This window comes from Homalodisca vitripennis, chromosome 4 (assembly GCF_021130785.1).
Source record: "Homalodisca vitripennis isolate AUS2020 chromosome 4, UT_GWSS_2.1, whole genome shotgun sequence".
Taxonomy (NCBI): Eukaryota; Metazoa; Arthropoda; class Insecta; order Hemiptera; family Cicadellidae; genus Homalodisca; species Homalodisca vitripennis.
The window spans coordinates 105507619-105528485 of record NC_060210.1 but is presented as its reverse complement, the minus strand read 5'-3'; the positions used below and the strand labels follow the sequence as shown (position 1 = coordinate 105528485).

The window sequence follows — 20867 nt, the reverse complement described above, 5'->3', positions numbered from 1 at the left end:
TATACCAAAAATCAACTGTTTTTTACGTTTGATCTGTTGGCAAAGTGCGTTAGTCATGTGTTTAATAATTCAATCAATGGACAAAGTAGTCCTTTTGGTGGTCCAGGTCCAGGGCTAGGCTAGAGTAAAGTTAACCTCGGCGTGTTGTAAAATCTTGTGGGTAAAGAAAGATTGTATATTTTGGCTTAAGTTATCACAATCCACATAGACTCTTTGATTTCATCTGTATCTCACATGTAAAAATAAAAAATGTATCATAAAATGGTAAGTATTTAACTTTTAGTTATGATTTTCACTATTTTTGTGGATGACCTTTGATTTCTTGATTTGTCAATTTTCATAACCTAGAAGGCTAAACATATCTTTCGTTATTTAGGCCTTCCTTGATAATTATTGTTTATTACATTAAATAGTAAAATATTTATGAATAATTAAAAGCACTAGGATCTCAAATGAATATCTTAGACTAGTCTTATTTACATTTTTAATGTAAGGTGAATGTTTGATTAGTTTCAGTGGTTTTGTTCAACAAATAACCTAATAAAGAATAATCATAATCCAATCAACATATTTAATTAAAGTACTGAAATACGTTGAAGGACTTGACAGATAACGATCTAAAACCATCTTAACCCTTTGGATGCCAACGTACCGGTATTACGGCCGTCGGCTACTCAACTGAAAATCGCCAACGGCCGTAATATAGGTACGTCACGTTTTTCACCTGTAATTTTCTTATAGTTCATCTTATTGCCGCGAAATGTTGACTAATCGATAGTCGATTAGTTGCTTTGCAACCACAAAGTAGTTAATTTGTTTATGGACTGTTTGTTTGGTCGTATTTGAGCTTCGCAGCTGTTGAATTGTTTGGTCGAGATTGAGGTTACGTTCGTTTTGTTATGCGTTGTTTACGTTTGTAATTCTCTCATTACTTTTGTTGTTAGGGCATTTTTACTATGCCCCTTTTATTAGATTCATTGGTACTTTGGGATTATACAGACCACACCTAGACATGAATCGTTATTTGACATTTAGCTTCAACTGATTAATAGATTAGCGTAGAACAATATTTCGTCGATATAAAACAGGAATTGTCTTATCGCAAACCCCTCCCCATCCTCAGACAGTTGACATTTAGCTTCTACTGATTACTAGATTAGCGTAGAACAATATTTCGTCAGTATAAAACAGGAATTGTCTTATCGCAAACCCCTCCCCATCCTCAGACAGAGGTCAAAGTCGAGCGGTGTAGTAGATAACGTGATTGCAGAGTCTCGCCGCCCGTTCGCGCTTTGTTGTACTTTCGTATTTTACCCCTACATTTCTCCAAACACAAAAATTCAACAAAAACAAACATTACCAAACAAAAACTAAACTCTTTATTGAAAAAAAACACACAAAACTTGTCATTATTCTTGATCAAACTCCGCCACCCAAAATGCGAGTGCCTCCGGCCGAAGGTGCTTCCGAAGCTCGCGCTGATGTCAACGAAAGAAAAACATCCCTCGAGATAGTATCTATCAGTAAATATAATTCTAGAGGGGCTGATCAGAAATATAAATTGAATTGTAATGGAAAGGCAATTATGTACCGTGCAAAAAACTTAAATAATCATGTGATGCCGCGCGGCCTGCCGTAATCGAGATTCTCGAGAAAGATAAGATAACAGCGACCACAATACCGATCACAATACCTGGAAATGCTTGTTGATTGATGGAATGTTAGTTCTGTTACTCAAATACATCGTTTTATAATGTTCTAAGTTCATTGAAAAAAGTTTAAGCGAATCTGACCTCATTAACAATTGATAATCTTTGTAAGTTTGTAATTTTGTAATTAAAAAGTTGTTTTTTCGTTCTACAATGTTTGTTTATAATATATCTATAAATTTATACTTTTGTGTTTTTAATAGTGGTGTGGTTGGTATAATCCCAAAGTACCGATTTGTATAGTGTCAAATATTGATTTGTGAATATAGTGTAACATTACATACAACGTCCATGCAAATTACAAAAACTGTGCCCGTGTCACATTTAGTGCAAAAAATCATAACTGGACTTCTATATAAGGTAGACTTTTGAAATTTTGTAATTAGGTTAAGGGTTAGATATAGTTTACTAGGATATAACAGGAAAATCAGCATACATTTTCTTTTAAACCACTTATTTGTGCTAAAAAAAATGTTTTTTGGAAATTTTAATTTTTTTTTCTTAATTTTTTATTTTTGTATAAGTTTAAATTACATTTATGCAACTAAAATTTACCAACAGAACAAGGGCATTTCATAAGAAAAATAATGGTAAAAAATCATCAATATCTGTTAAAAAATAAAAAAGTTATGATACATTTAGTGAAAGCTTGCAAAACTGCTGTAAATGCCCTTGGCGTTTCTGGGTAGTACTTTTGGAAAATGGGCTGGCATCCAAAGGGTTAACAATAGGTATTTCTAAGGATCTAAAATGTAATAATATGCAATTTACTAGTGCAGCCCACGCTGGAGGCACTTATGATCAGATCCTTTGGAATTTTGATTCATTAAGGGTAGGGTCCAATAAGCGGACCCGGTTTTTTATATCGAAGAATATAATCATCGATACCTAATATTCGCAAATCGAATCATAGACTATCAATCGATATAAAAGTAATAACAATCATATGTTTTAAATTAAAATGTGAATTTAATGATGTAACAAATAACCTTTACCTTTACCTTCTTTTTTGCATCTGAAGACGACCATGTTAGCTCCTCTGACAGTTACATTTGTTACCTTTCCACAAATATCACATAATGGATTCTTAGGTACTAACCCAACATTCTGAAGCCATAAAAACATGTTTTATCGTCTTTTAAAGCAATTTCGTGAAGCTTCCTAAGATTGACAGCCATTTTTAATACACAATGTTACTTATGTGAAATTTAAAATATTACCTTAATTGTATTATTTAAAAGTGTTTACAGCTGTTCATATAGATTATTTAAGTTAATTGTTAAAAATAATTAATCAGTATCGATTGATTATATCGATGGTTACGATTAAATAATATCGTTTGCCAATTTCAATATAAAAAACCGGGTCCACTTATTGGACCCTACCCTTCATTAAATCTACGGATTTTTGTTTTGTAATTAGTATTCACACAAAAATTTGTGATGGCACTTAATGTTTAGGTGGTTTTTTATAACTTTATCTATTTTCTCCTTGCCCCTTAGTTCATTAAAGATGGGTATTATGACAAACTGATGTTGGTTCTATTTTACTTGTTTATTTATAAATGGTGTCACCATTTGTACATAATTTAATAGTCAGTTTACATTTTAAATAAATATACATTGACAGTTTATACAATAACTCTAGTAATGCAACCATATTACTATCAACATACCTGATTGTAACAACATTAGGGTAGGGTACGATAAGCGGACCCGGTTTTTTATATCGAAGAATGTAATCATCGATGCCTAATATTCGTATCTCAAATCCTAGACTATTAATCGATATAAAAATATCTATAGTCTTCAATAACAATCACATGTTTTAAATTAAAATATGAATTTAATATTTACAGTGATCAAACAAATTATTATAACCAAAATTAGGAAAACTGAAGACGACCATATTTGCTCCTCTCACAGTTACAGTTGTTTCTTTCCCACAAATTTCACATATGTTTTTCGGTACGAGTTCAACATGTTGAAGTCACGAAAAACATGTCTTATCATTTTTCAAAGCAATGTCATGTAGTTTTCTAAAATGTACTGCCATTTTTAATAATCAAACATTAGGCTACTTATATAAAACTGAAATATTACATTACGAGTATTTTTTGAAAGTGTTTACAGCTGTTGATATAGATTATTTGGTACTTTGGGATTATACCGAACACATCCGTATTAAGAACACAAAAATATAAATTTATAGAAACAAACATGATAAAACGAAAAACAACTCTTTAACTTAATTACAAACTTACAAGCATTTCCGGGTATTGTGATTGGTATTGTTGTCGCTGTTATCTTATCTTTCTCGAGAATCCCGATTACGGCAGGCCGCGCGGCATCACATGATTATTAAAATTTTTTGCATGGTACATAATTGCCTTTCCATTACAATTTAATTTATATTTCTGATCAGCCCCTCTAGAATTTGATATTTTACTGATAGGTACTATTTCGAGGGATGTTTTTCTTTTTGTTGACATCAGCGCGGGACAGCATCATTGGTGCTGCCCCGCGCTGATGGCCGGAGGCACTCGCATTTTGGGTGGCGGAGTGTAATCAAGAATAAAAACAAGTTTTGAGTGTTTTTTTCAATAAAGAGTTTAGTTTTTGTTTGGTAACATTTGTTTTCGTTGAATTTTTTTATTTGGAGAAATGTACGGGTAAAACACGGAAGTACAAAGCTACGCACCAGCTGAACGGGCGGCGAGACTCTGCAATTACGTTATCTACTATACCGCTTGACTTTGACCTCTGTCTGAGGATGGGGAGGGGTTTGTGATAAGACAATTTCTGTTTTATATTGATGAAATATTGTTCTAAGCTAATCTAGTAATCAGTAGAAGCAAAATGTCAAATAACGATTCATGTCTGGGTGTGGTCGGTATAATCCCTAAGTACCGATTATTTAAGTTAATTGTTCAAAATAATTAATCAGTATCGATTGGTTATATCGATGGTTATGATTATGTAATATTGTTTGCCAATTTCGATATAAAAAACCGGGTCCGCTTATCGTACCCTACCCCAACATTAAACAAGAAATATAAAAATGTTAAAAACAAATTTTAATATTTAGATAATCATACAGAGTGAAACATGTACATGTTATTGAATGTTGTATTTTATTTTTTATATGAAGAATAACACTAAAAACCGTCAAATGATAACTGATGTCACAAAACACTTCATGCAAGGTAAAAATAACAATAGGAGCTGATCAAAGAAAAATAGCATGAAAAGTCAGATGAGAGAAACAAAGGTATAAATATCTTAAAGTTATATTTATTTAACTCTTCTTAAACGTTTCATCACAATTATTAGGCTGATGTTCAATAAAAATTATTTAATGAATTTAATAACATTTTTGGCTGCTTTACATGAGAGGTGAAAATGTGGAGCTTATTTGCAAGTGGAATAAAGGAATGTCATAGGATGTTTTTTATTGATTTTTATTCAGCCGATTTACAAGTTGTAATAGGCTACGTCTAGAGAAAACAACATCCTTCAACTAAAAAACATAGCTGCACATTAATTAAAGTTCGTTAATCAATTGAAATGTCCACAGGATATGTACTAAAATATAAATAAATAAAAAATTTATGCAGGTATTAGAACTAAATTTAATTGAATCAAAACATGCTTCAATACATTTCTGTAGTTCAAAATATTTAGGATCAAACTCAATAAAAATTCCATGTTAGGTGGTACTAGTTCCTCTTCTCTCTAAGAAAGGTGGTATTGCCAAGTGAATTAAATTAACTTTTAAAAGTAGTCATTTACTTCTGGCTTACTGTTGTGATTTAGGTGTAGTACCAAAATGCTGATCACAAGACAGTATTTTGATGACAACACACTTTATTATATATTTGTTTAAACACTAGTATGGGCTCAAATAATAAATTTTATGTATTAGACTAAACAAAATAACATATACTATACATATAAATATGTATTTAACCCCAGAAAAATATCAGCGTGATCAGCATTTTGGTACCATGTCACGAGACTGTACCGTGATGACGACACACATTTTTAAATACTTGTGTAAACAATAGTATTGGTTCAAATAATAAAGTTTATATGTTATAATTAAACTAAGGAACGTTTAGCCTACTATACATATAATATGTATTAACTCCAGAGAAACAATGTGAATCAAGTTATAATACTACCTTGTTTGGTAGGATTTGTGTAAGGATAAATGAATCAAACGAAATTGTCCATATAAAGAATTACATTTTCTATAAAACTACACCAAATATGGATTATAACTGTTTTTTTTTTTTTTGTTTTTTTTTGTTTGTTTTTTATAATCAAAAGTCTTTCTTTCAAAATGTACAATAAAATTATAATAATTATTAAAAAATGTATATAGGCTACTTCAGATGTTTATAAATTATATTATATTTAGGGTATATATCAGCTAAAATACAATAGCTCAGCTAACCAAATAGGAATAAAATTGAATTTTTATATGGTTTTTATCAAATCCTTGCCCTTTTTGAGTGTTTGCTAGAATTTGTGTAAGAATACAAACATCACGTTTTATAAAAATGTATGTAACATTAAAAAAAATAAGATAAATGATTGAAATAACATTTTTCAAGTAAAGAATTACATTTTCTATAAAACTACACAAAATCTCATGGGTTATAGTAATGTTTCGTACTAAAAAAATGTCTTGCTTTCAACATAAAAAAATTATTCTGGGAATTAGTCAACCACATATCAATAAAAATGTCAAAACATTCCATCTATTACAGTGGCGCAATTTGTAGCTCCAAAGTAAACTATGGAATTATCAAGTTCTTCCCCACTGTGAATTGGACTTATCAAGTTATTACCCAAAGCACGAAGTTTTCTTTCTCAAATATGTGCAGAGGTATAATTTGTGCTCCTAACACTTAGTCACCATTTTATTCCTAATTATACCAACATAAATTATTAAGAAACTAGCATTAAAAGAAGTGTTAGTTATCTTCTTTTTGTGAGTCCTTCAAATAAACACAACATAATATATTCTAAATATACTTCCTTTAATAGTTTAGAATTTATAATGTAAAGTCCAGGCGTACTATTACTCTTATCACATTAATTATTTAAATTAAATAATTTCCCTAAATATGGACCAAAAGCATTTATTTAACCTCTTGGCTTTTAATATAACACATAAAATAATTGTTTTCTCATTACAATGAATTATAAAATATTTTATTTATTATTACAAGACTAAATTATTGGGGAGAATACACTAGATTTTTTTTAAATATACATTTTACATTTGAAATCGAGTCACTAGGTTAAAAAGTTACAAAAATGTTACATTTGAAATATTATGTTTTTTTTAATTTCCAAAAATTAAGTTTTAAATTTTACCTATCTCTTACAGCTTCAAATATTAAAATTGTTGCAAAAATAAAGTGATTTCTCTGTATAATAATGAATTAGTTCTTCATTTAAAGTTTATAACCACAACAACTCACACAATCGTTAGTGTACTTGATTTTCTTTTACAGGTTGTAAAAAGAATTATTGTGCCAGTGTCTTCATCAGTTCTGTTGGCAGCTACAGTTGTTGCTAGCAGTGACAGTAAGGATAAACAAGAAAAGAAAAATTTAATTAGAGCGAGGGATCTTTCAATTTATAGTAAACCTGCACAACAAACGAATGTGTAAGTACTTTATTTTCTATATGTATATAACACACACATACACAAAGCAGGTTATTTATTTATTTAAATACCAATGTTTCAAATAATGATTAACATGTATAATTTAAATAATTACCATAAACACTTTATTAGATAGCCTATCATATGTATTATTCCAATCCTTTGGTCTATTAAATATTGAATATCATTTTCTAATCTGTAATATATCATTAATTAAAATACATTTCCTTTTCTACAACGTTCATTTTTTTAACTTCCTGAATAGGTGGATTATATTTTTTAGTGTCAACTAACTTGCATCTAAAATGTAATTCATATTTGCAATTTTTTTGTTGGAAAATATAATATAATGCTGATTACTATAATATTTTTACTGGCATTAATATTTTTGTAGAAATAAATTTCAAATTTGTTAATTTAATAAATAAGATAATGTTACCCTTTATTTTACCTTAAGTCAATTAGTAGGTAAATTTTCTTTGTATTAATTCAAAACACTAATGTTATGTATTAGATTGAAAAGGAATAGAATAGAAATTATAGCATTTCCTTTATTATTGCGTTAATTTTACAAATTAAAATTAATTTTGTAACACTTTAATGGACTAACAATCTTCTGTTTGGAATACTGTAATTTGATCTTTTATGTTTAGGTCTCTAAATATTCCACTGTGCCCTTAAACAGGAATAAATTAATTCAACACGCAAAATATCACATTATAATTAAATGTTATTATGACTCGTGATTTGTTATAAAACTAATAAAATAGTAGATTTTTACTTCTATTTAAAAAATTATTGATATACAGGGTAATTCACAAAGATAAGTAGAAACTTGTGGGAACTCATTATACATGTAAAAAAAAATAAAATGCATTTATATAAACATGGGTCTAGAAATGCTTTGTTAGTGAGTTTGTCTAGAGAAAGATTTCATCCGGATTTCAGTTCACCAAGTAAAATGAGGTCTTCCTGAAATTCTAGTACAATAGATTAAGAGGCAAATTCACTAGTTTTTTATGGTTTTGGACGTGATAAATTGAATAAAACAGGTCCCAGAACTGCAAGTTATGTAGTTTTTGAGTGAAAGGGAGTGTCAAATAAAATAAAAAATGGAGTGTAAACCCATGAAGAAAAATCCTTCACCATTGGCTACAGAACCAGGCCTTCTACACACTTAGGGAATTCTACTCATAAAATGACAATCCTTGATTAAACATCCATATATTCTGACATATTGTGACTCTGTAACGTATCTCAATGATATTGTTATTGAAATGTATAATATAGCTGTTTTCATGAAGTGCTTAGTTGGAAATATTGTTTATTGTTTAAAATTTTCAAAATGTGATTAATTTGTTTTAAAATCTTAGAGGTTTTCCACGTATTAGTTTTATGAATTTGCAGATATTATTAGAACTTAACTGATACAGATCAAAGTAATTTTTGTTAGTATGTGGTAATAGAGCTTGGATAAGTATATAGTCAGACTCGTTCTCTTTTTATAAAAAGCTTAGAAGTTGTATGGGTTAAGAAACAAATACATTTTATTGCAGAAATAAAACAGTATGGTCAGAGAAGACAAACTAACCCTGTAATGTTTATTATTTTCTAGATTACAAAAATGTCATTTTCATATTTTTTTGAATTGCCTAAGTTTTAAGTCAAGCCTATTCTAAATAATAAAATCACTATAGTTATTCTGCTCGGTTTCATCAGCTATTTTAATTCAGTTATATGTAACTATTACAAAGACTATGGTAGAAACAAAATTAAAATTTTAAACTGTAGTATGTTTTTCTTAAATAATTTACTATAAAGTTTTGAACAATCTCCATACATTGAATCATACAGTGTTTTCATATTATGATTGTTTTAAATAATAATACTAAGCCTGTTTTAGTCTGAAGTAATACTGGAGTTGGAATAATTTTTCCAACTGCCATTTTTCAAGCGAATATACAATAAACAAGTGTCCTCTTCCATCAAAATCAAACCCAGGATTATTTAAAATAGTTATATTTTTTGTAATTTGAAGGGAAAGTTGACAATAACAATTTCAAATTTTTCAGTTATGTGGATCTGATGATGTGTTCCTTGAACACGCAAGGCCTCAAAAAAATAACATTTAATAATTATTAGAGTGTTTGTTTATAAATTAGGTAAAAATTTCAAAGTTGTAAATTTTATAGTGAGGCTTTAGAAATATTTATAATAATTAATATATCAAATCCACTTACCTAAATTTTACTTCTTTATTTGGTTTTAATAGCCTATGTTTCTCCACCACATGTTACAAATGTGCCAGTAAATCCTTTGGCTACTTTTTCAGGACATCTTTATTTTCACTAAACCTCCAACTGAGTTATAGTACGGTGTTATTAACCTAAAAAAGGCCTAACCTTGACATCCAAAGTAAAAGTTTTATTCCAACTCCAAATTGTTCTATATAACCCTCTTATTGTTTGGTAAAAAGTTACACCATTTTGAGCGTCGTGTTTGGGGGGGAGGAGGAGAAAAAGTAGGAAATTTAGTAGTTTTTTAGTTTTTTGGAAATTGGTTGAAAACTAAGCTGTTTAGCACAAAGAGTGATATATACAAAAATATTTTACATACAATTTTAAACAAAAAATGTCCTATGCATATTCCCTGTAAAATTTACGGTTCATGAGTTGCAGACGGTGTAAAAATAAATATGATATAATTTTTAAGGTTTTTTTTCCAAATAAAGCTATATAGAAATAAGTAAATGATTTAATTAAAGAGTAATAATATACTACAGTATTATAGTCAGAAAGAGGCTAAGAGGCACCATAGAAGGTTGAAAAAGTAAAAATAATTGTTAGGAGAAACGTGGTAGTACAAGCAGGCGTGGCCGCCATCATAGTGACCTTGGACCGCGGGCCGCAACCAATGGCGGTTCTGTCTTCTGCACCGATAAAGCATTTGAAATAGGAGCCATATCCATCAAAGCTATTGAAAACAAAACATTTAAAGAAATACACATGAAAAGAAAGTTTGCTGTCAAATCTCTAGCCTCTATAACGAAGTTGGTGAAAAGTAACAACGTCATGGTATGTGTAAATCCTAACACTCTCTTACATCGGATGGTGTGTACAGTAAGGAGTGATGAGAGATTAGAGGAAATTTTTCAGTTTGAACTCTGTGCATATCCTCCATCACTGTTTGACGAATCTGGCTTGATGAGGAAGGAGAAAAAATCATCAATGGTGACGGTTTTGGTTTCAGATTCAAAAGAATCATCAAACATTGATGACCCAGTGAAAGTGTCCTATATAATTGACGGAGGCCACCTCCTACATCGTGTTGTCTGGCAACAGCCTGCTACATTTAAACAGATTTGCGAGCAATATAGTGATTACGTATGTACTCATTATGGAAAAGTGACTGTTGTTTTTGATGGTTACGAACGAAGTAACACAAAGGATCAAGAACACCTACGAAGATCACGTTTCAACATTGTGGTCAAAGTAGAAGACTCAATCCATGTCAACATAAATCAAAATGAATTTTTAGCTAGTGCTAAAATCAAGATGGGTCTAATAACCCTCCTTTCATCGCACTTGCAACAATGTGGTTGCACAGTTCTTCAAGCATCGGGTGATGCTGACCTATTAGTAGTCTTAACAGCTATTGATGAAGCGAAGAAAGATGTTCAAACGTGTGTTATTGGTGATGACACGGACTTATTAGTACTGTTGACTGTCCACGCACCTTCAGGGAATAAACTGAAAATGGTCGTACCTAAAAAAGAAAATCACCAGGAAAAAGTGTACATTATTTCTGACATTCAGCAAGGCATTGGGAAAATGAAAGATGTACTTCTGGTTACATACGCCTTCACAGGATGTGACACTGTGTCTGCTGTCTATAAGAAGGGAAAAATTGCACCTTATAGGAAAGTCCAAGCCAACAACGTTCTTCGTGAAAAACTTCTGGTCTTCAACAACCCCAAAGCCGACCCCAGTGCAGTGGCTGATGCAGGAAATTACTTCCTACTTGCAATGTTTGGAGCCAAGAACACTGAAGATCTAGATTGTCTCCGCTACCAGTCCTACTTGAAAGCGATTGCAAAGCAGCCTATACATGCATTATTGAAGTTGGATGCACTACCCCCCACTTCAGGAGCGTCCAGACAGCATTCATTTAGGACCTACCACCAGGTACAACAGTGGCTGAATGAAGATAAGGATCCACTCGAGTGGGGTTGGAAGAAGATTGGCGACCACCTGACACCAATTACAACAGCACGTCCTGCAGCCCCCCAGGAATTACTGTCCCTTATAATGTGTACTTGCAAAGATGAATGCGTTCGTAATTGTGAATGCAGAAGGAGTGGTGTAAACTGCACTAGCATATGCAGCAATTGCTCAGGCCAAGCATGTGATAACATGGACAATAATAACATCTTAGACGACGAGCTAGAGGAGGAGGATAATGTGCTGGAGGATGAGTGAAGTTAATAAAGACATTGAACATTCCAAATTTGAAAGATATTTATGCTTAAGAAGTGAATTTATGTTGCAATGTTCGTAGAAAGTTCAGGGTGGGTTTCTCCGTACCACAGGTTTATATGGCCTAGGCCTGTGGAAGCCTCTTTTCCCTTAAAAAAGAGTGCCCCTTTATAAGGTGGTGAGGTTGTCGTTCCTTCAAGGGCTTATCACTAACATACCACCGGCCACTGAAATAGCAATATTCTTTTACGAAGCTTATTTTTTTAAAAAATTATCAAAATTACGAAAAAGTTAACATTTACACCGTCTGTAACTCTTGAACCGTACAATTTAGAGTGATTATGAAAAGGATCATTCTTATTTAAAATTTAACGTAGAACATTTTTGTATATAACAATGTTTAGGATAAACCGCTTAGTTTTTGAAATATTTACGAAAAACTAAAAAAACTAGTGATTTTTCAAATTCCCCCCCCCCTCACCATCAAACCCGACGCTCAAAATGGTGTAACTTTTTACCATAGAATAAGGGGACTATGTAGAGCAATTTGGTGTTGGAGGAAAACTTTTACTTTGGATGTTGAGGTTTAGGTCTAATTACACCGTACTATTATAGAAATTTCCATCCTGTATATTTTCCCATCTCTTTATCGCTTTAAAAGAATTGCTGCATTCCAAATAGGCCCCACCACCTTTCTTTATTGTAACCATATATTCACATTTTATTCCATTTAACTTTATCCCATATTCCAATTTTTTTTACCAATTATTCATCCACACCTTCCAGTACTGTTTTGAATTTTCTCAACTTCCTATCAAATTATTAGCAAAAGCAATCACTTTGTAATCGCCTCTAATAATTTATGTACACCTATACAATAGATTATTTTCATCTGCACCATGTTTGAGACAATATTGTGTGTTCAGACAGGAAGAGACAGAGCCGAAATCTCAGTCTGCTCTATTGTCTGTGGTAAGGCAAGTGAGGGAAGGAGTTTGGGCTGTTTCTGATCAGTTCAATCAGGTCTCAAGCCAATTCAACAATATTGTTGAAACCGGCAAGGCACATACATCATGTGAGTTGTATATATGTCATATTATCATACTTTTTCATATTACAATAGGTCTTTAGTTCAGTCAGAAAGTATTGAGTTTGATAATGATGTGCAAATTGAAAATTGGAATGCAAATGAATAGTGGGGGTTCAAAAACCCTCGAACTCACTTTCCTCTCTCAGCCACTCTCAACGTAATCTTGTGACCAAAACAGAATATTCATTATGGAGGTGTGTTTGGTGTTTTATTGTTATTTTTTCTCTTAGTAACTGACATCAATAAAAGTATGTTATGTCTATATGTGTCTATTTTTTTTTTTTATTTACTAAAAACAAACTTCACCATTGATATTGAAGAGTAAACATGATAAGGTTATTTACAACCAGAAATATTCTGTGTATAGGATTAGTTCTGCTTAAAATTAAAAACAGTGTATAAGGTCACTGTGAGCAAAAAGTCTGTTCTAATGCAAGAGTGTGAGATGAGTGCTACATTTGTTGTGTATGTCTACTAAACCAAAACAATATGGCATCACTCCTGATAAGTTTAAAATGCTAATTTCTTTTAATGCATTAAATTACTTTTAAACAAGCGACCATCCAGATCTTGCGTGAAGAAGACAACTATCCGCAGCGTTATGGTGCTATTGCTGCCGGAGGTCTCTTGGGCTACGTCATCGCCATCCGCCGTGGCTGGTTCAGACGGATCATCTACACTGGCACAGGGGCCACTGCAGTTGCTGCCATATGCTATCCTGAAGAGGCTAAGGAGTACAGTTCTGAGGGCTTCAAGCAAGCCAAACGTTACATCGTCATTGCCTACCACTTCCTTAATGGCGGTAAGATAAAACTCCTTTTCTTTCATAAAGGTCATTAATTTAGTTTTCAACTACACCATAATTTCCATTTTTACAAGGCATTTTCTGTTATTATGTATCCACTTCCTTCTGTTTAGAAAATTATAGCCAATCATATATAACTTGTGACGTAAAGAAGGATATTGGCTGCTATCTTGATTCTGCTAGTTTGATGTAACACATTTTCTGTTTAAAGAACACCTAAAGTGTCAGTATAGATGGATTTCAAACTTAATGTAGATGGGTATCAGGAATGATAGAGCCAGCCATATGTGTACTGAGCATTGGTGACAGTGGAACCAATCTAAAGTATTTAAAAAACATGTTTTTTGGCAATACATATTGAGTGAGCTTCTAATTACAGTAGAGGTAGTCAGTATGATGTATCTAATTGGATACATACTACATAAAGGGTTCATTAAATATAAATAACATACGTGTTCGTACACCATATAGTTTATATTTAACTGACATACCTTTGAAACAAGTTTTCAAATATTAAAAATAAAATGTTATATATATATCCTCGCAAGATAAAGGGACAAGTAGCATTTAAATTAACTACTCAAAATAAAAATGAAATGTTTTGAACGTAACTATGAGTTTGTGTACAAAATATTGCTATTTAAATAATTTTATTTTAATTTCGCTTACGTTGATAATGGTAGAATATTGCAATTTAGAGACTTATTAATTCATAAAAACTATTATAGTAATAACCATTTATAATAATAAGGTTAAATTCTTAACAAAATAATTAAGTCTCTGAAACGTTAATTTTCAAAGTTGTTTTATCATATTTTAACCACTAAGTAAGTGGTATTCAAAAAAGCTGCTCAGGTAGAACTTCAGTCTTCATACAGAGATTATTTTGATTTGTTATAATATTCAGATGTGATGACTAAACCTTTTTATGTTATTTATTTTAATAATTATGAGCTTTCATAGTTTATGAGTATGGTAAAAACATAATTATTGCTTACTATAAATAATTATGTGAGGTACAAAAACATTCATTTATATATTCAATTAAAAAATGTATTTATGTATTATAAATATTAATATATTTTATGTCTCAATATCTCTTGTGACTGATGGAGAGAGCACACACTTATGCAGTCTGTTAGTGGGGGGATAACTCATCTTCCTGTCAAAACTCGAACATAAATATACTGTTAGTTTACATTGTGTTTTTGCAGTAGCTGTAGAATATATGGTTTGTTTCAATGTTTTGTATATTTAGTTTCCATGTTGATTACACTGTAGTGTATTGAACGTGTGACCTATGTTCATAATTGACCCTTATTTAACTAAAAAACTTAAGTATGAAAACAGTAAATAGTTGAGATGTGGGTGATTATTCATAGACAAGCTGGGAGAGAATCATCTGCAATTTTAAGTAGCATTTATGGAATATCACAACTGACTGTTTATGATATTTAGAAAATATAGATCAGTTTTAAAACGTATGAAAACGGTCACAACCAAACATAAGAACAAGAAAATTTTGAAACAAGAAGAGCATAAATGATACAGTAGTTATGTTACTGTTTTTAACTCGCTGTAACTTTACCTAAAATATTATTTATCTATGTTATAGTGATACCTCCAGTAATCCATAATCTTCTATAATCTGACAGGGTTCTGGTCCTGTATGTATCATATTTTTTAGAATATACTGTACTACAGTTAAAAGTGTATAAATAATTATTGCATATTTACAAATATATACATTTTAGTGTTTATAAACAGTGAAAATCTGTTTACAAATAGATCATCATACATATTGATTTCAGTTCCAAGCCAAGCATTTTTAATAACTTTTTTGAAGGCATGCTCTTCCTTCATGCTAAGAAAACTATACTGAAAAAAGATAACTGGTACAGGAAAAAAATGTTTTCAAGTAGATTATTTTATGCTGAGGTACTTACTAGTAGACACGAATTTTTCATGTTAGATATTACTAATTTGGAAATAATAGGTTTAGACAGCAAATTTTTCGAAATATGAATTAAATTTTCCATTTTATATGTATACTATAATTCCCGGTCAAGATTCAAAGACTAGAAAAATAAAATTCACAAGTTAATTCTATTTTAAACGTAACATTTTTCTGATAGCTTTTTTATGAATTTCAAAACGTGTTCTATTAGCAATGAACTACCCTAACAAGCAATGCCATATATCATGACCTACCTAAGAAAACCAAAGTTAACACTTATCACTTTTCTTAAACCAGTTACGTCCCGAATTTTATAAATTCTGTAACATGTTGAATTCAATTTTCCTAAGCCTTAAAGGACCTGAAATGCTTAATTTTTATCAACTGTCATTAATAATTTTATTTTTATCTTTAGACAAATGTACATTTTACATACACAAACAATACAAAGTTACTAGATCTAAAAAAACCAAATTCATAATAATAGTAAAATTAATTAGCAAAAGTATTAATTAGGTGTAATAACTAATAAATTGCTAAATAATTATTAATTGCAGAGTTACTTAAAATATACATATAAAATATCCTGTATTTATTGAACAATATTTTGTGCTCATTTCATTAAAATATATCAACGGATACAGGATTTATAGTATTTTTACAAATCAATGTAAGAGATTAATGAAGATAAAATTCATTCAAGAGTCACTGTCAAATTAACCAATGGTCTGGACCTTGATCTCTCAGATTTTGGTGATTTTTTATATGGAAGATGTACTTACACAGATTAGTTAAAATGCAAATTTTACTTTTTCTTGCTTTTGGTTTTTTAGTGGCACACTTTTAAAAACTCACAAAAAGGCAGATCATGTCTCAGCATATTATAAACAACGTATAATAGAAGGCTTATTGATGAAAAAAACATACTGGAATTAATCTAGAATTGATGTCCTAGTTAATGAAAATTCTACATATTGTAGTGATGCGAGATTATATTGGGGTACAGCTACCAAGTCTACCGGGACCACTGTCTAGTGCAGACACCTCCGTACCAACTAGTGCTTCACTGATGCCTCCCCCTGCCACCGCACCCAGCCACATCTCTGCTGGCCCGATACCTCTACCTCCAATTGACCTGCCTACATCTGTTTCAGCCTCTCAGAAAACACAAGGTAGTGCTTCCTCTGGCAAAGCTTCAAAAAAGAATCAACAAGACACAAAACCCGAACCTCAACCAACATCCTATTCTCTGCCTGATCCTGGTCATCCTGTGGTATTTGTTCTATTCCTACCAGTTTAATTTTAAGTATGTGTTTGATGTTTAGGGGATATTGGCTTGAGAGCATTTTCGTTTTATTAAGGAGTTTTGTGGAGAGAGAATATTAAACCTCTATTTGCTACATTGATCATAATGATCCTTATATTTGAAATCATACACATTCGACTCACTGTAAATTGTATGATTTAAGCGGGTCATTTAATTTAATTTCAGATCACTTTATCCTTTTTTTAAACCTATAATTTAATAAGTAATCATTTTAAATCATGATTACAATTTTAAAGTAAAGGTTAGTGTTTTGAGCTCGTCTATAGTTACAGGAACTAACTTAGCAAAATGATTTTAACTCACAATTAACAGACACTTAAGGAAACAATGACCACAGCAGTTTATTTAATTTTAAAGTTGTCTCTTAAATTGTTGTAAATAAATAAAAGAATAAAATATGCACCATTATACTTGGAATATAAAATAAAAACAACCAGATTAACAAGTATGACTATAGTGCTTTCCAAAGTCACTTTAACCTTAGATAAAATACAAAGGAACGACATAACGTGATTAATATTTATATTTGTTTTTAAGGATTTGAAATACGAGGGCCATCCGGAAAGTAGTACCCGTTTGTGAAATAAAGACACAGAAGTAAATATTAACAAATATAAACATTTTTATTGAAAAGAGCATACCTTAAACTACTTCTCCATATAATCTCCAAGCAAATTTAAGCATTTGTCATAACGTATGAAGAGTTTTTGTATTCCAGCGTCATATTCCTCCGCCGCCAGCCGATTGAAATACGTAGTCACGCCTTCTTTAAGTTTTTCATCGCTGTCAAATCTTTTTCCCGCCAAAAACTCTTTAAGTTTTGTAAAGAGATGAAAATCTGAAGGGGCCAAGTCCGGGCTATACGGTGGATGGTCGAAAATTTCCCAATTGAATTGCTGCAGAAGTTGTTGTGTTATCCCCGCTGCATGAGGCCTGGCATTGTCATGGAGGAGAATGACGCCATCAGACAATAGACCTCTCCGTCGATTTTGTATTGCCCGCCGTAATTTCTTTAATGTTTCACAATACGCATTAGCGTTAATAGTGTCTCCACGGGCCATAAAATCAATAAGCAGTACACCACGTCGATTCCAGAAAATGGTTGCCATAAGTTTCCTGGTGGACAGAACAGTCTTGAATTTTTTTGGTTTCTTTGGTGAATGAGTATGATGCCACTCCATTGACTGTCATTTACTCTCAGGTGAAGCATAACAAACCCACGTTTCATCACCAGTAACTATGCGAGAACGTGTCTGCTTCATCAGAATAACGTTCCAAAAATGTGAATGCAGCAGCCATACGCTTGGTTTTGTGCTCATCTGTAAGCATGCGAGGGACCCACCTTGCACAAATTTTTGAATAATGCAGATGGTCTTTGACAATTTCATGAACAATTGTTCGAGAAACATTAGGGAAATGTTCACAGATGTCATCAATTGTGATGCGCCGATCGTTCCTCACGAATTCGTCTACTGACCTCAGCAGTTGATCTGTAATGACAGATGTTCTCCCTGAACGCTCATCGTCGTGTGTGTTCCCCCTTCCCAAGTTGAAATTACGACACCAGCGCCGAACAGATGACTCTTCCATCACATTGTCTCCATACATTTCCTTTAATTGGCGATGAATACCACAAGGTCGAACGTTTCTTGCGTTGAGAAATTTTATTACAGCCCTCACTTTCCCTCACAGCCCTTAAATTGTTAATTTAAGTTTTAATTTATCTTTGTTTGAAAATTTTCTACATATTCAGCTGATAAATTTGATTTTTAATTATTACATAGTAGTATATATTTTGGTTAAATTTAAATTTAAAATGGAATTTGTTATAGTTTTAAGGTCATTAAATGTAAATATGTATATATATATCTGTATATTATGTGAGGTTGAGTGGTAGAGAGGGCTAAATAGCCCTAACTCCGCCTCTTGAATAAAGGCATATTTCATTTCATTTCATTTCATTTCATTTCACTTCACAACTGGCGGCGTATTAAATATTGTTAAACATTATGAACTGCCACAGAAACAACACAGGCAATGCTAGCGTCACGGAACTTGTAACAGAGAAGGCAGACAAGCCACTGAAGCGATCTGACCTTGACCGGCGGCTACTCGCGTCGCCAGTGCCTCACGCGGCGGAAATGGGTACTACTTTCCGGATGGCCCTCGTATTTTGGAGCTAATACTTACATCAATAAAATGTGAGAATTTATGTATTTCATTAAGAACATAATTCATTCAGTACAAACTATAGTGCGTACTGTGCTTCATTCTGTGTTGTTTGCCTCTAAAATTTTAAAATATATGAAGTAAATGTAATGTGAAATATGAAATATTTTAGAATCTTTATATATGACGTGTGGTGGCAAAACATTCTGAGGTGTCATAGTTTGGATATGAGTTAGAAGGAGCACCAGTTTGTGTGTTCTCGTCTGTTACCTAACACTTATTACCATTACTGACTACTTCATATTACATTGACTCTCACTCTTCATCTGTTTGATAAATCCTCGCACAGATCTTTGGTCCATGGGAGTGAGCTAGATATAACAAAAGAATAAATTAAATAAACATTGCCTGTTTAAAATATTTTATTAATAAGGATGATTTAAAAGTATTATATGACTTCGGACGTTTTCCATCGTCATACTACATATGATATTATATTCTTGCATCATTTAACAATGGCAAATATTCAAAATCCTGTTAAATGTACTTGTTGAAAACTTTCATGTAGCCAAAAATTATATACGGTTATATCAAAATTTATTTCACTTTTAATTCAATCACAATTAATATTCAGTCTTTTATAAATTTTAACAAGAATGTTTTAAGAAGACATAGATTTGAGCAAATTACTTTCAATCTCAATTGTAGCAACCTCCACATAGTAATAACACACAACTGTTTTCTATTTAGCAGTTACTTATAGTGTTCCCTTTACTTTTAACTCTACAAATTTTCTGTTCTTCTTCATCTCCATTAAAATAACTTCAGTTTAAGGTCGTAATCAACGGGGAGATTGAATTACATCACATACTAATCTTGTACAATTTATTATATGCTGATTCAACAATGTAAGAATGTTTATTCTTTTATTGATTAAAAGGGTTATAGAAGAAATAATTATAGGGTCATTGTAGTCATTTATTTATCAGTGATGTACTCAGAAAAAATCGAAGAGCGATAGAGTGATCTGTATGACTTGTATTATCCTTTTCTCGACCAGAAGTATTCATGATGTGGGACACCTCTTAAATTTTACATTATTCATTTTGATGATTTTGTAATTTTAAAAATGGCATTTAAAATGTTCACCTTAGATTTTAGTTTATGAAATTACCATGGCAATCTCCGTAACACCTATCATTATCCTATATTATAATAATTTTCTGATGGTTAAAGCTGATTATACATCATACATAACAGACACATCATCAGTTCAGTTAAAATCAATAATTAAGTTGGTGTCTTACATTTATGAATTAAATTCTTAAGTAGTTGGAGCTTACTATTAAATTTACTTAAAATAAATAAAATTACCATTATAAATTAGATCTGTTATCTCAAAATTAAAATTGTGTTACTTGTTTCAGGTTGATCATAACGATGACTTAACCAGTTTTTACTCGAGGAGAGCGTAGCTACAACATTGCAATCGTTCTGTACATGCTGTGAAACAGACTAAATTCCAAAATTGTATATATAATTTTATTTTATGTGGACAAATAAATTGTACAAGGTATCTTGTTTATCAAATTGCATGTTGTTTCTTGGTTTCTGAAAAAAATAAAACTATTAAAGAGAAATTACATCTATTAA

General features: G+C 31.5%; 1 protein-coding gene across 4 annotated transcripts; it reads left to right on the top strand.

The window, feature by feature from the left end:
* Positions 1–71: 71 nt before the first annotated feature.
* On the top strand, positions 72–20867 carry LOC124359892 (MICOS complex subunit MIC27-like). Of its 4 annotated transcripts, none has more exons than XM_046813012.1 (6): positions 72–264; positions 7237–7391; positions 12793–12941; positions 13513–13758; positions 16873–16991; positions 20642–20867. In XM_046813012.1, the coding sequence occupies exons 1-6, from the start codon at positions 250–252 to the stop codon at positions 20687–20689; spliced, it is 732 nt and encodes a 243-aa protein (XP_046668968.1). In that variant the 5' UTR covers positions 72–249; the 3' UTR covers positions 20690–20867. The 4 variants fall into 4 exon arrangements, with proteins under 4 accessions (XP_046668968.1, XP_046668966.1, XP_046668969.1 ...); XM_046813010.1 differs by having other exon boundaries at positions 73–264; positions 16699–16991; XM_046813013.1 differs by having other exon boundaries at positions 74–264; positions 16873–16890.